The sequence below is a fragment of the Panthera uncia genome (genome assembly GCF_023721935.1).
Source record: "Panthera uncia isolate 11264 chromosome D3 unlocalized genomic scaffold, Puncia_PCG_1.0 HiC_scaffold_8, whole genome shotgun sequence".
Lineage (NCBI taxonomy): Eukaryota > Metazoa > Chordata > Mammalia > Carnivora > Felidae > Panthera > Panthera uncia.
Window position 1 is genome coordinate 63752823 of NW_026057586.1, and position 15897 is coordinate 63768719.

A 15897-nucleotide genomic window follows, 5' to 3' on the forward strand; every position below is an offset into this window, starting at 1 on the left:
AACGTGGCTGAGACCAGACAGGACCCAGTTTGAGCCTCCCTCACAGTGAGATGTCATCAGACACTGACAGAACACGCAGCATCCCAGAAGTGCTCAACATGTGGTGCTGTGCACCTGACAGGGAGCTTGGCTGACTCGCTGGTAATGAGCAGGATAGGAGCACAGCAGGGGCAGTGGCGTGGCACCCCAGCTCAGGGCAGCACCTGGGCAGGTGGCACTTCACCTAACAGGTCTGTTCTATCTAAAGCCAATACTCTCTTCTGAGCCAGTGTTCCCACTGCCAGGTGGAGACAGAACCAAAGCCCCAGACTAGATGCCTCTTCTCCCTGGCACCAGCAGGATGGGGGATCTGTGGAAAATCATGAGGCCCAATCTCCAACCCCAAACACCATTAAGAATCTGGCCTCTACCAGGAAAGGCTGGGCAAGGCCTACTCCATCCCATCAACATCCAAAACACAGAGGGTGGGCATGAAGGGCCTCAGCTACACTTCTCAGCGCAGGGGGCAAGCACTGGGAAAGTGCTGGGCAAGGGGCTGCAGCACAAACCCACGCAGTCCACTAGAGCCAGGCACCACCATACTTGTGCTCTTCCGTGTCCAGAATGCTAGTGCACACCTGCCACCAGCCCTGCACTCCAAGCTGAGGAGAGGTTGAGGCCACAATGCTACCCTCTCCAACGTGTGTTCTCAGAGGAGGAGGGAAGGGGGAAGATGAGGGTGTCTGAAGAGAGGTGGGGGGAATCCAGTAACACCAAGCCAGGCTGGCCACCTTGAAGACCCTGTGGGCTGGCTCCTAGACTGCCCATGATCCAAACAACCAGGACCCTCACTGTAGAGTGCCTGAAATCCAGCTCCATGCACAGGTGGACATGCACCTGCCAGTGCCTACAGAAGCCCCTGGCCCCAAAGGCCCTCACCTGGGTTCCAAAAGCCCTCACCTGCACTCCGGAACCCACTATCTGGGAAGCCTGAGCTGTCGGCACCGCTGTCTGCTGCTGCACCTGGGGCTGCACCTGCTGCACCTGTTGCACCTGCGGCTGCTGCACCACCATTGGAGCGCGGACCTGAGGGAGGAAGGGAGAATGTGATTTGGAGCCATCCGGGCACGTGGTGGAGCACCTACTACGTTGGTGGGAGCTTTGAATCTTGCAGCTTATCATGAGAAGGGATGGGATTGTCACGACTTCACTGGCTGTGGTATCACTTCACTGGCTTTACCTTATCCCATAGCTGATTAGAAATGTCCCACACCAGTCTGGCTCTGAGCCAAGCCCCACCTCCTCTGACTATGATGAGAAGCATGGCCCTCCGACTGGAATGTCACCATACAGCCACCACTACCATTTACTGCTGCAAGCAAAGCGATGTCTCCCAAGGCCAAGTGCACAGCCCAGCCTGCTTGACTTCTGGGCCAAGCATGCTGATGGTCTACAAGAGCCCCACCTATGAAACCAGGGGCTAGTCCCCAGGTGACAAGTGTGACCATACTTTGTTCCTCAAGATCCTCCCCAGCTTCCAGCTTGGCCCTGTGGGTCTCCTATCTGCCCGCCACTCAGTTCAACATGGCCCATCCCTTTCCACTCAATAAGTGAAAAACAGAAAAGGCCATGAAAACGAGTAAGCAAAAAAAAAACTATTAAAATGGCCCCTTGACACAGCTCCGCCTGACTTGATGATAATACTGTGTCCTCCATGTCAATGTCACCAACTAGATATGCTTTGTACAGAGATGCACAATAAGACTGACAATTACATGATTTCCTATTAATCCCCTTCCTCAAAAATCTGGTAATGACAGGGATCTTCGCTCAAAACGTAATTCTAAGCAGTTAGCAAACCCACAGTGAATGCTCAATGAGGCTGCACACCCTCTCGCACAGTGAGAATATGCGTGCTGCTGTCCACCTGATCACCCAGTCTTAGAATGCCATGGCCACTGCTGAAGTCAGCCATGCTACTTGGAAGAAAACTGTCGCCCAGCAGAGGCAGTGCCTCTGTGCAGGGTACAGCAGCTCTTGGAATGCACTCCCCCCTTGCCAAGCTGGATGCGGGAGCCAGCATGGGGCCTTCCCCACCTATGTCCAAAGAAGCCCCAGAAACAGCTGCCGGCCACACGCCCACCAAAGGCCACGGGTACTCACAAGTTTCAGCTGTGGCTGGGCATACAGCATCTGTCCAGGGAGGGCCGGAGCCTGTGACACCAAAGGCTGGGTCTGTGACTGCGCCTGGAGCTGCGATGGCTGGTTCTGAGCAACTGGTGGCTGCTGGGGTTGTGGCGGCTGGTGGTGCTGTGGGTGGTGCATCGGCTGCAGCTGCTGGGGCAGGGCCTGGGAAGGGGGAGGCTGGGGCTGCTGCATCGGTGGCTGCTGTAGTGGCGGCTGGGCCTGCAAAGCTTGCTGCTGCTGCTGCTGTTGCTGCTGCTGCAGCTGCAGCTGTGCCATCCGCTGTAGCTGCTGCTGCTGCTGTATCTATGGGCAGAATAAGCAGTACTTGGTCGGTTATCCATCTGCCTCTGGGCCCTGTGTCAGCCTTGCCCCCAGGAAGCCTGTCCGGGCTGCTCTCACAGGACACCGAGGACACACCCAAGTATGTGCCTGTGCCCTGGTCACCAGACACCAGCTGCACCTGAGCCTAAGAGAACGAAGGTTCAAGGGAAGTATCCAGAGGGTTTAGGAAGGGTAACAGAGGTGTGGCCCCATTGAAGCTGGGATAAATGCTCGGGTGGCTGCAAATCCCTGAGGCCTCTCCAGTGATGCTTGTCTGGTCACTAGAGTGGGAAACTGTACAAGCCTTGGGAAGATGGCCAGTGTATGCTTTTCAGGATGAGGAGAAAAAGTGAGGCTGAGGGAAAAGTTGGCTCTGGGGAAGGGGGCCTCCAAGACCCAGGAGGGTGGCCACTGGGAAATGGAGGCAGCAAGCCAAGGCCTGGGGAGGGTGGGAAAGTGGAGAGATCCGCTCAGGCCTTCCCTCCCTCAATCAAGAGCAGACCTGACGTTAGATGCTTAATACGTCTAGATGCTGCCTGCCAACAACGGGAGGAAGAAAACAGTTTCTTTATAAGCAAGGCTTCTAATGTGACACTGCCACCCCCCCACAGAGAAATGAGGCTCGATTAGAGCTGCGTCCAGGCACCAAAACACTCAAGAGACAAAACAGGAGGCATGCAAGTACTCAAAAGAAACACGCTCACAGGACGGCTCAGGCATTCCTGCATTGTGGAGTGTTCTTCTCACTTCTTGCTTCAGTTAACTCTTACATGAATCGCTTGCACCCGGAAGCCTCCACAGATCTAGCCCTCCACCCCCGGCACGCAGTAGGCCCGCGGCCAGACGCCAAGCCCAATAGAGAGGACCTCCTTGTGCGATTCCAGCACCCTCCTAACAAGTTGGGGCCTATCCCTCCTCCCTGCACCAGGCCCTGCGGGGAGTCCCCAGACGGAGGAGGAAGCCCGGGCACCAGGCATCAGAAGGATGTGCAGCTGCCTCTGGACCCCCGCACCCAGCACTGTGGCTGGCGCACATCCAGGGCTCAAGGACCACGGGAAGAGGCTGAGCACCGGCACCTAGTACCTGCTGCTGGTTTTGATGATGCAGTTTAATCAGGTGTTGCTGCTGCTGCTGCTGGAGCTGCTGCTGCTGCTGCTGTACCACCGCCTGGAACTGCTGCTGCATGGCATTCTGCTGGGCCTGGAACTGCTGCTGTTGCTGTTGCTGCTGCTGCTGCTGCTGCTGTTGCTGTTGCTGCTGCAGCGCCACCTGCTGCTGCTGGAACTGCTGCTGCTGCTGCTGCAGCGCCACCTGCTGGAGCTGCAGCTGGGCTGGAGGCAGAGTGGTGAATCAGGCGGGGCACGCGGGGGAGGCCAGGGCGGGGGAGGCCAGAGCAGAGGCCGCTGTTATCGCAGCTCTGCGGACAGGGAGGGCGGGGAGACAGCCCACTGCGCCCACAGCGGGCCCACAGCCGCTGGAGCTGAACACTCCATTTGGGAAAGACAGACAGATGTGACGGGCAGCATTTGTGTTGATTACGGACCTTCTTAGGAATTTCTGTACAATAATAGAGGAAAGAAAAGGGCCAACAAGCCCAGCCTCTGGCAACCACTGAGCTACTTTCTGTCTCTATGGAGGTGCCTATTCTGGACATTTCTTATCAATGGAATCTCACAGTATGTGATCTTTTGTGACTGGATTCTTTTGTTGAGGGTAATATTTACAAGGTTCACCCATGTTGCATGAGTGTTTCATTTCTTTTTATTGCCAAATAGTATTCCATGGTATGGATTTCCTACATGTTGCTTATCCACCAGCTGATAGGCATTGCTTCTAAGCCTTTTGGTGGTTATGAGTCATGCTGATATGAACAAACATCTACAAGATTTTCTGTGGTGCAGTTTCTTTTAGGGAGATGAAAATGTTCTAAAATGGACTGTGGTGATGGTTGCACAACTCTGTGAATATACTTAAAGATCACTGAATATTGCACTTTAGATGGGTAAACCATAAATATGTGAATTATATATCAATGAAGTTTTCTTTTTTTTTTAATGTTTATTTTTGGAGAGACAGTGCAGTGCAGGCGGGGTAGTGGCAGAAAGGAGGAGACAGAGGATCTGACGCAGGCTCTGCACTAAAAGCAGAGAGCCTGATGCAGGGCTTGAACTACAAAAGGTGAGTTCATGATCCAAGCCGAAGTTGGATGCTTAACCGACTGAGCCACCCAGGCACCCCAATGAAGTTGTTATTTAAAAAATAAATAAATAGAAATAATCCAGAGAGACCCTTTGTATGCTTTGCCCAGTTTCCCTGATGGTACCATTTTGGAAAATTATAACATAACACAATCAGGATGCATTTTCATTTGTGTGGGTGAGTACATTAAATTCTACACAATTTCCTCACCAGGATAGATTCAGTCACCATCGAAGTCAAGATACTGAACAGTTCCAACACCACAGGGATCCCTTGTGATGCCACCCACTTCAGCACCCCTGGCAACCACTAAGGTGTCCTCTATTTCTAATGTTCTGTCATTTCAAAAATGTTATGTAAGTGGGGGCTATACAGGATAACTGGCTTTTTCATTCAACATAATTCTCCGAAGATCATCCTGGATGTAACGAATATCATTACTGCTTTCCTTTTTACTGCCAAGTCGTATTCCATGGTATACCTATCTCTGTTCAACCATTCATACCATAAAGGACATTTGGGAGTGACTGCTACCATGTACATTTGTGTACAGGTTTTTGCGGGAAGGTAAGTTTTCATGTCTCTGGGATAGATGCCCAAGAGTGTGACCGCAGAGTTGTATGTTTAATTTTTATTATTAATCTTTTTAAGTTTATTTACCTATTTTGAGAGAAAGAGTGGGGGAAAGGCAGAGAGTGAGGGAGAGAGAATCCCAAGCAGGCTCCACCCTGCCAGTACGGAGCCCGACGCAGGGCTCGATCTCCCGAATTGTGAGATCATGACCTGAGCTGAAACCAAGAGTCAGACGCTCAACTGACTGAGCCACCTAAGGCACCCCTGTACATTTAACTTTTAAAGAAGCTATATCATTTTACATCCCCACTAGCAATGTATGAGTGATCCAGTTTCTTCTCATCCTTGCCAGCATTTCAGAGTGTTATTTTAGCCATTTTACTGGTATACAATTTTTTAAATCTTTTTGTTATAACTTTTTTTTTTTTTAAAGATGTATTTAAGTAGTCTCAGTCCAACGGTGGGACTCAAACTCGTGACCCTGAGATCAAGAGTTGCATGCTACACTGACTGAGCTAGCCGGGTGCCCCCACAGATGTCCAATTCTTTTTGGTTTGATGTATATCCAGCAATACTGTGGGAGTGTAGAGTGAGGCTTGCTTTATGGTTTATTCTTACAGCTGTACCACTGCCTTTCATTTACATTCAATCTCACATTTCCTATCTTTCAGCAGGAAAGTTTTGTCCATTCACATTTATTGTGATCACTTGTATTTCTCAACTTATTTGTGTCTGTCTTCCCTTTTTTAAGCTTCTTTCCCTCTATTTTTGTTTTCCAGATTTACTGAAGTATAACTGACAAAGTTTGTTTCCTTTTCTGAAATATATACATTTTCAAAGATTTTTTTTTTAACGTTTATTTATTTTTGAGACAGAGAGAGACAGAGCATGAATGGGGGCGGGTCAGAGAGAGGGAGACACAGAATCTGAAACAGGCTCCAGGCTCTGAGCTGTCAGCACAGAGCCTGACGCGGGGTTCGAACTCACGGACTACGAGATCATGACCTGAGCCGAAGTCGGCCACTTAACCGACTGAGCCACCCAGGCGCCCCTCAAAGATTTTAAAGTACTCTCTGCACCCAACGCTGGGCTTGAACCCACAACCCCAAGATTAAGAGTCACATGCTCCACCAACTGAGCCAGCCAGGCAGCCCCTGAATTATATTTTTGTTGGATGGTTGGAGCTGAATTTTACATGTTGTTTGGATTTTTACTTTTTTCTTACTCAATTTTTTCCTACTGGTTTGGAATGTACAAACTATGTATACTGCTTCAGCAATTCCTTTTTTTTCTTTTTTTAAAAAAGTTTATTTATTTTGAGACAGAGAGTGTGGGGAAGAGGCATAGAGAGAGGGAGAGAGAGAATCCCAAGCAGGCTCCATGCTGTCAGCACAGAGTCTGATGCGGGGCTTGATCTCACGAACTATGAGATCATGACCTGAGCTGAAATCAAGAGCTGGATGCTAAACCAACAGAGCCACCACGGTGCCCCTCTTTTTCCTTTTTTTCAAGCAATTATTTTTTCAATTTCATCAGGCATACTTAACTTACCATACTTAACTCCAAACTTAAAATTTATCCATATTTTTAACTTCATTACCAAATACAAGAACTTTAGAACCCTGCTTGGGATTTTCTCTTTCTCCCTCTCTCTCCCTCCCTCCCCACCTCCCCTGCATGCACACAAGCTCTTTCTCTCTCTCTCAAAAACAAAATTCTCTCTCTCTCTGCCCCTCTCCCCTACTCGTGAGCGCTCTCTCGCGCGCGTGCGCTCTCTTTCCCTCTTTCTCAAAAGTAAAATAAAAGTAGGTTTCAGGTACTGATAGACCTGGTATTCATCCTCAATACACCTCCTGACTTCCATTTAGTATGGTCCTTGTTTATCTTTTTACACCCACACAGCACACTTCTATTAAGAAGCAGAACAGGGGTGCCTGGGTGGCTTAGTCAGTTAAACATTTGACTCTGGATCTCAGCTCAGATCTTGATCTTAGGGTTGTGAGTTCAAACCCTGTGTTGGGCTCCACGCTGGACGTGAAGCCTACTTTAAAAAAGGGGGGCAAGGGGAGGCAGGCCAGAATAATGACTAGAGGTACAGCCTCTGAGCCGGACTGCCTGGACTCAAATACCAACTCTGTCACTGCTCTGTGCCTCAGTTTCCTTAGCTGTGGAAAAGAGACAATAATAGTACCTACACCGAACGAAGAATTAAAAATCTGTTCTAGGTAAAACCCTCAAAACAGTGCTTGGAATGCAGCAAGTCTGTATGGAGTTAGCTGGAAGCATTATTATTTTAGAGAGGTGATTTTTGTTTACACCAAGGATTCTCAACCTTGTTCCTCCCGACATTTTGGGATAGACAATTCTATGTTGTGGGGGGCTGTCCTCCGCACGAGAGGTTTAACAGCATCTGTAGCCTCTATGCTACATGGTAGGAGTGCGCCCGCAGTTGTGACATCCAAAATGTCTCCAAACATTGCCAAATAGCCTCCAGGGTACAAAACGGATGAGAATCACTGGTTTAGATTCACACACGCTTGCTACCTTATATGAAAAAAAAGTCTGTTCTCCCATTTTACACCTGGCATCACAAGAAAGATGGTATGAGAGTTAAGAGGAAATGGTGAACAAATAAAAAACCTTTCAGTGAAGGTCTCTTGAGCTTTGTTTATCTAAAATGTCTGCTTCCCCCCCAGTCATTGGGAGTTTTGCTGGCATACAACTGTGGTCAGCAGCTCTATCCCCAGGGCTCTAACAACTTCCTACTTTCTTCGTGACACCATCACCAAGTGCTCTGAGTCTATGTCTTGCTCCATTCTAGAAACTGGCTATTTCTAACATACTCTTCTGGCCTATGGTGTTTGTGGCTTTCCCCAAGCAGGTTAAGGCATGGATGCCTTATTTAACCTGCATAGGACTGCAGGACTTTTCCAGCTACCATCTCTCCTCATATACTGGTTGGCTTCTGTTCTCTCTCCATCTGGTCCTTTTATTAGTTGTTAGACTCTGATTTTATCCTCTGCATTTCTTACCCTCCTATTTTCTTAGTACTTTTTAAATGTTTATTTATTTTTAAGATAGAAAGAGAGAGGAGACAGAGGATCTGAAGTGGCTGAAGTCAGGCACTCAACCGACTGAGGAACCCAGGTGCCCCACACCGTCCTATTTTCTTTCTTTCTTTTATTTAAATAAATGCTTATCCATTTTTGAGAGAGAGAGAGAGAGAGAGAGAGAGAGAGAGGGAGAGAAAGTACATGTGAGTGGGGGCAAGGGCAGAGGGGGGGCACAGAGGACCCAAAGCAACCTCTGCATTGACAGCAGTGAGCCTGATGTGGGGCTCGAACTTATGAACTGTGAGATCATGGGTTGAGCTTAAGTTAGACACTCAACCAACTGAGCCACCCAGACGCATTACCCTCCTATTTTCTATTTCCTCTTCTCTGGGCTATATTCTAGGTAATTTCTTCAAATGTTGTCTCTAGTTCACAAATTCTTTCTTCAGTTGTATCTAATCTGCTGCTCAGGAGCACCTGGGTGGCTCAGTCTGTTAAGCATCTGACTCTTGATTTCAGCTCAGGTCATGATCTCATGGTTCAGTTCGTGGGATCAAGCCCCACACAGCACAGAGCCTGCTTGGGATTCTCTCTTTGTGTCCCTCCCCTGCACATGTGTGCACTCCCTCTCTCCCTCTCTCTCTCTCTCTCAAAATAAATACATACACACACACACACACACACACACACACAAACTTTAAAAAAAATCTGCTATTCATTCATCTCTACCTTCTCGTTTCAATAATTTCATTTTTTAATTTTTAAAATGTTTTTATTTTTGAGAGAGAAAGGGAGATACAGAGAGCGAGTGGGGGAGGGGCAGAGAGAGAGGGAAACACAGAATCCGAAGCAGGTTCCAGGCTCTGTGCTGTCAGCACAGAGCCCAATGCAGGGCTTGAACTCACGAACCACGAGATCATGACCTGGGCCTAAGTCAGGCGCCTAACCAACTGAGCCACCCAGGCGCCCCTCAATAATTTTACTTTTGTTTCTACAAGTTCTACTTGGTTCCTTTTCAAAAATTTTTCTAATGTTTATTTATTTTTGAGAGAGAGAGTGTGTGAGCCGGGGAAGAGGCAGAGAGAGGGAGACACAGAATCCAAAGCAGGCTCCAGGCTCTGAGCTGCCAGCACAGAGCCCAACCCGGGGCTCAAACTCACAAGCCACAAAATCATGACCTGAGCCGAAGTCAGACACTTAACCGACTGAGCCACCCAGGCGCCCCTACTTGGTTCCTTTTCAAAGCTGCCTCATCACTCCACCAGGTATCCCAGTGCTTGTTCAGTTGGAATTCCATCCTTTATTTCTTTAATCAGGCCAAGCCCATAGTTAACAATTATTATGTGTGTGGTCCCTGAGCATCTCCACATCTGTTTATTGTTTCTGTTCCTCCTCATAGTATCTCTTCTTCCTTTCAGGACTGCTGGTCTTTATTTGTGGTGCTCAATGCTTGATCTGCAATTGCCACAGGGCTAAACTGGGAGCATTCTCCAATCTGCCCTTGCTCCTGGGGGAACTAGGGATGCCAAGGGGTCCGGCACAAATCCCACTACTCAGAGGGATGCGAGGCTTGCTTTCCCCAATCTTGCAGTGGGCCAAGACATGGCCGGGCAAAGAACTTCCCCTACCTTCTGCTGGCCCAACAATCCAAAATGCATCTAGGATCTAGTTGTCTAGAAGGACGAGGGTTCCTCAGCATCCAGTCTGTCAAACAGACAGAAATAGGACTCATTTTTAAAGCTGGTTTTACAGGTATATGATATAAAATTCACTGAGGAACAAAAATGTACAGAGTGAAAAGTCTGTCTCCCTTCTAATGCTGTACTCAAGCCCCCAGCCTCACCTACAGTCAGCAGTTTGTTTCCATGACTAATTCAGGTCACGTGGAGACTATCACAGCGTGTTCTGGACTATCCTTTGAGAATCCTCGCAAAATCTCTGACCCAGGCCCTGTCCTGAAGCTGCTTTAACTACACAGTGCCATTTGGAGAAACTGTGAGAAAGGAATTAACAAATGTCCATTGGGCCACAACACCTATTTTGCGTAGACCAGGCAGACAAGAGGTCAAAGGCAGAGAGAGAGGGATGCTGACAGGCAGCAGCAGGACATGAAAGTAGAGAACTCACATCACATCAACCCACATGAAAGACCAGGTCCCTCTGAAGCTGAAAACAGGATGTGGGCCAAGGTCAGACTGGGGAGGGTGTGGGCAGGATACCCAAACTTTGCCAGTGAACTGACAAAGTCTTAGGAGTGAAACTGCAAGGCAAATAATGGTAGCATTCTAAACTCCTACACATTAAAAATGATTTTTTATTATAAAATGTAAGCTGTGATAAAAAGAAATCAACCACTCTGTAACATAAAAAGGAGTCAGAACCAGTACTTCTCCTGAGCATCCTTCCATAAGCCGCCCCATGTACGTACCAGGTATGCTGACAAGACAAGAGGGGACACGGAAGCTGGAGAAGAAGAATCAAGCAAAGAGCTAAGAGTCAGATGGCAAGGTGTCAATAAGGGGAACAGAACAATGATCCAAGAAAGAAGGGGATGTCTGGGGATGGAAGGTTCCAGTCCAAGAGTGGGCAGAATGAGCCTCCACATGGCATCTGTGAAGAGCAAAGTGATGCTCGTACAGGAAACTTGAACAAAGAATGGGGGTGCTCGGGTCAGGCAGCCTGGGCTCGACCCCAGCTCTAGTGGGCAAAGCAGAAGCAGGGACACTGCCCTCTTTGAGGGTTACTATGAGTGATGCATGAGAAAAATACATCGACACGTCACAACCTGTACATGAATCAGGGTCACAGAAGCTTTATTTGCAACAGCCAAACCTGGAAACAACCTGAACACCCTTCAAGGGTGAATGGATAAGCAACCCGTGGTACACCCAGTCCATGGAATACAATTCAGCAATGAACAGGAACGACTTACTGAGGCAACTTGGGAGAATCTCAAAGGCATTACGCTGAGGGGAAAAAAGTCAGTCTCAAAATGTCAAACATTGTGCGATTCCATCGATGTAACACTTGCGAAGTGACATAACTATAGAGATAGGGAACAGATCAGCGGTTGCCAGGGCTTGAAGCTGGAGGAAGGGTGTGATTATTAAGAGATAACACAATAGCTTGCTACTGGTGATGGAACAGCCTTGCATGCTGACCCTGGTAGTGATATCACACATGATAAAGTCTCATAGAACTACACGCACATAAGCTCGCGGGCAAGAATGCATGTAAAAACTGGAGATGTCAGAAAAAAGGCCACCTGAGTTAGCAGCATTGTCCCAAGATTCATTTCTCGGTTTTGACAATGTACTAAGATGTCAGCATTGGGGAAGCTGGGTGAAGGGCACACAGGCACTCTCTGTGTCATTCTGCAACTTCCTATGATTCTTAGACTATTTCAAAAATAAAAAAGGAAAAAATTAACAAAGCACTTTGCAGTACTGAAGTACACTCTGCATACTGAATTGCTGGTTATGAAAATCAAACGTCCAACAAGACAGGCCCTGGAAAGAGGAGGGAGACCCGCACTACGCACCCATTCCCAGCTGGAGTAGCTGCATGGAGGGGACAAGGGGCTGTGTTCTGTAGAGAAGCGCCAGGAGGGCAAGGTACATCCTTCAGGGAAGGAGGGCAAGGGCAATACTGGAAGGGATGGCTCTTGAGATGGAGGTCTTCTGGGGGTTGTGGGGTGCCGAAAGCACCACTTTGTGGCTGAGAACAGCCTGAGACATAACTGTGTCTATTTCAGCTACAAAACACAATCCCCCCGGATGGAGTCCCAGACTACCCCGACCTCTTCTGAGTCCTCCACTCCTGCCCAGGGGTAGGAGGAGGGCCTCAGTGTCACTTAACCCTTTTGATAGTCTGAAAAAGTTTTGGAACTTTTTCTCTCCATACACAACAAAGATAAAAAGACAGAGCTACTTGGGGAGTTTCTCCACGCTTTCCTCAATACCATCCTAAGCAAAGGGATAAAAATGTACATCGCCTGCAAAGAAGGTGGCAGATTCTCTGAGAAGCACAGTACTCACTCTGTGGAGCTGCTGTAGACACAACAGCCATGCCGTGGGGGGCCATCCCCGAGGTGCCAGGGGGCGGCTGCCCTGAGAGGGGCATCGGCTGCCCCATGGTGCCAAGGCCACCCATCCCGCCCAGGGATTGTCCTGGGCCCCGAGAAGGCATGCCGATTCCAGCTGCTCCCGCAGCAGGCCCACCAGTCAGGCTCTGTAGTGCATTCATAGGGTCTGTGGGAACACAAGGGCACAGCGTCTCAGCCAAGTGCCTGCTGAAACGCAAGTCTCCGAAGGTTATGAGGCCTCACAGAGCACACACTTCCTCCCACCTCCAGGCACAACTCCCTCGAAGCCCCAAGCAGTGAAAGGCCAGAGTCCTGGGAGCCTCTAGGCCTCCAACCGCGGAGGGGCCAAAATATCAGTATCTCTGTCACTGCTCTTGAACAGGGAGCACATCTCAAACCCTAGCCTGGCTTGTGCCAGGGTCCTATTGTTGAGGGATAAACAAGCCCTTTAAGGTATATAGCAGTCCCCACCCCTCCTGGCTGTATACCCCTACTGCTGGGTGAGACACAGCTGGGAACTCCAAAGACAGCAAAGGACAGCAGGCCCTTCTTCACAGTAAGAAAGAGCCTGGGGGCCAGAGAACTGAGGGGGGGCACAGACAGATGTTCTCCCAGGGAGATTACAAGTCTCCTTGCACACCAGAAGTCCACCTCTACTAAGTCTGTGCAGAAACCCCACTAAGGAGTTCTCAGGACACCACACTAAAACAAGCTAAGGTGTGAGGGAGGCGTGCAGGAAGAATCCACAGAGTGCCACCAGGCAGAGTGATGCTTGCCAGTAGGCAGGGGACTCAGCTCAGTGAGCAATGCTATGACCTGGAACAAGGAGCCCAGGGCTCTTGTCAGAACAGTATAGACTCACAGCAAACAACTACCTACAGACAGGTATGCCCCAGCCAGGTCAGCCTGCGCAGAACTGAATGCCAAAGAACCCTATGCTCTGATGCCAAGAACTGAGACATTCTCCTGGCCATATGCTCTTCATCCCATCTAGCCCTGGGTGGCTGAGAATCACTGCACATGCCAGGAGGGGTAGCCCAGCAGGGAAACAGGGCCCACACAGACAGGTGCAGCCAGCTTGGCTGAGGCAAGCATGGGCACCCAGCATTTACAGCTGTACTGCCTGCAGTAAGACAAATAGCATGCCAGGCTGGCTCCCTTTGTGACAGATCAGAGCTCCGTCGGCCATCATGGATTCGCTAAACCCCTTCACTGGCAGCTCAGTCGGCAAGACCAGGGCTGAAGCAATACAGTTCCCATGAAACTTTGTAAAGGAAGTGAATTCACAGCTATTCTCTAAAAAATATACTACCGATTATTATACTAGATATACCATAATAGTCTTCTTCCAGAGAGCTCAACATTTTAGGTAATGTGTCCATTATTGTGTGAGTTTTTAAACATCTTTTTGCTGGACAAAAACAGTATTTGAGTGATATGGGATGGGAAGGTCTCATCTGACTGCAGTCTGCCAGGAAGAGGAAGCATGGAGGAGGGGCGGGCGTGGCTCAAAGTTCTCACGGCCAGCCAGAGTTCTTTCTGTGAATTTTCTCCTCTCATAACAGCTTAACCCAGACCCACGCAGCATCCACAACTGCATTCTTGCTCCCCCAAACCCAAGGTTGGGATAAAACTTTAATTGAAACAGGAAAAACTCTTACCACTGACGGAAGCTTGAGATTTTTTGTTATCTGTATTTAAGAAAACAAAAACAAAAAACAAAGTAAACAAAATTTTACATAACCACATATTTCCACAGTAAGCCAGCTTTGTAGGCATTTGCCCAGAGGTCATTTGCTGAAACTAAACAGAAGATAAGATACCTCAGAGCACACGTGTGTTTGTGTGTGCATGTCTGTATCCACTCCAGGCAGAGCTGACACTCAAGGGGGTCTGAGGGAAGAAGGTATAGAACTGCCCATGGTCAACCTGGGGCCTCAGAGAACTGTCCTCCACCCTCCCCCCCGCCCCCAGTAGAAGCTTGCCCTGGGCCTACTCTGGTCCTCCATCCTTCCCGGGATCAGGGTCTCAGCTGGGCCCCTGAGCAACAAACACAAGAACTGTAGGGATCCACAATGGGCCCAGAATGGTATCCAGACCTCCACAACACCTCCTTTTTCAGCCTGCCCTGATGAGGAGGCAGCATCTCCACTTTCTACTATGAGGAAACTGCGTCTGGCCAAGGCTGGCTAAAAGCCCCACCTAGCTGGCCCTAGCACCAGGGGGAAAGCACTGCAACAGGGCTACCCTCTCTGGGTGAGGCAGGAGCGGGCGAGTGGGCCAGGGACACGCCTGGCCCCAGGGCTGTGTGCTGCTATGCCAGGCTGCCTCCCAAACAGGCCAGGCCAGCCCAGTCCCGACAAGCAGAGCCGCTTGCCAGGACAGACCAAGGCATCTCATCCAGACTGCTCATTCCCCAGGCTTCTGGTTCCAACAGCTTGTTCTAAACAACAGAGGGCCTTCCCAAACACAGCAAAGAAAGTGGAATCAAGTGAAGTTCATCTGGCCGGCCATTCTGGGAAAAAGTGTGGAAAGAAGCAAAATCTACGGGCCACACAGGGGCTCTGGGGTTCACAACATCTCCTTTTTTCTGAGATTACTAACACCATAGCCACCTCTACAAGCACGAAGAGAAGCCACTAGACGCGCCAACTGTGTGCTGCAAAGACAAGCTGTGTCAAGAGGAGCCCATCTCCTGTGGTCACACAACTGCAGGCAGGTAGGAGGCACTGCTGGCTGAAACCTCAGAGCGCTGAACCAGCCTGATTTCCTTTAGAGACTTTAGATATGGTGACCATCCAGGAACAGTCACTGTCCTCCATGCTTATGCATAACACACAAAAGACCACCAAGACCCCTGAGCCCAGTCTGCGAGGACACACACTTTTAAAGAGCCATGGCTGCTGCCAGGCTGGGCTGACAGGACCCTAGCAGGACCCTGGGAAGCAGAGCGGGTGGAAGGCAGCAGGCACCAGGCGACCCTCACCAGGGCAGGGAGCCAGAGGCAAGACTTATGAAGTTCCTGCCTGACAGGAACACACATTTGGGTCAGACCCCCATGGGCCAATAAAGCCAACTCCTAGGGAAGGAAGTTTCTTTTCCAGGGTAAACAGGGCTTCTTTAAGAACTGCCTAGAGACAAAAGCCACAGTCTTTTGAAAAAGAAGATTAAATGGACAAGCAAAAATAGCAGTCCAGACCACTTGGAGGCTAACATTTCCATTATGCCAAAATCAGCATTTTTGAGGTTGAAGCTCTGAAGAGGATGGGAGACGGAATCAAATGCAAAGCAATGTCGAACTTCCCAGAAAGCAGGAGCTTTTTACACAGGCATTCTGCCTCAGGCACTGTGGCCAAGAAAGCCCCCACCACCCCAGGAAAGGGCCAGCCTCTCCTGGCAATCAAAACCACCCAGAAATGTAAAATTTTACTTACGAATGTCTCGAAAATGGATAATAAGCCTGGCCACGAGAGAAAGGTATTCGTCCTAAAAGCAAAAACA

The 15897-nt window shown here is 49.3% G+C and overlaps 1 protein-coding gene across 2 annotated transcripts in view; it reads right to left on the reverse strand.

Moving 5' to 3' along the window:
• Nucleotides 1–6: 6 nt before the first annotated feature.
• Nucleotides 7–15897, reverse strand: part of MED15 (mediator complex subunit 15) — a 52788-nt gene continuing 36897 nt past the window's right edge. For both annotated transcript variants that reach the window (XM_049619744.1, XM_049619745.1), the window contains 6 exons: nucleotides 15831–15882; nucleotides 14058–14087; nucleotides 12350–12562; nucleotides 3571–3818; nucleotides 2143–2469; nucleotides 7–1065 (listed from right to left, as the gene is read on the reverse strand). In XM_049619744.1, coding sequence (XP_049475701.1) covers nucleotides 667–1065; nucleotides 2143–2469; nucleotides 3571–3818; nucleotides 12350–12562; nucleotides 14058–14087; nucleotides 15831–15882 — 1269 coding nt within the window. In that variant the 3' untranslated portion in view covers nucleotides 7–666. The remainder of the gene's footprint in view (nucleotides 1066–2142; nucleotides 2470–3570; nucleotides 3819–12349; nucleotides 12563–14057; nucleotides 14088–15830; nucleotides 15883–15897) is intronic.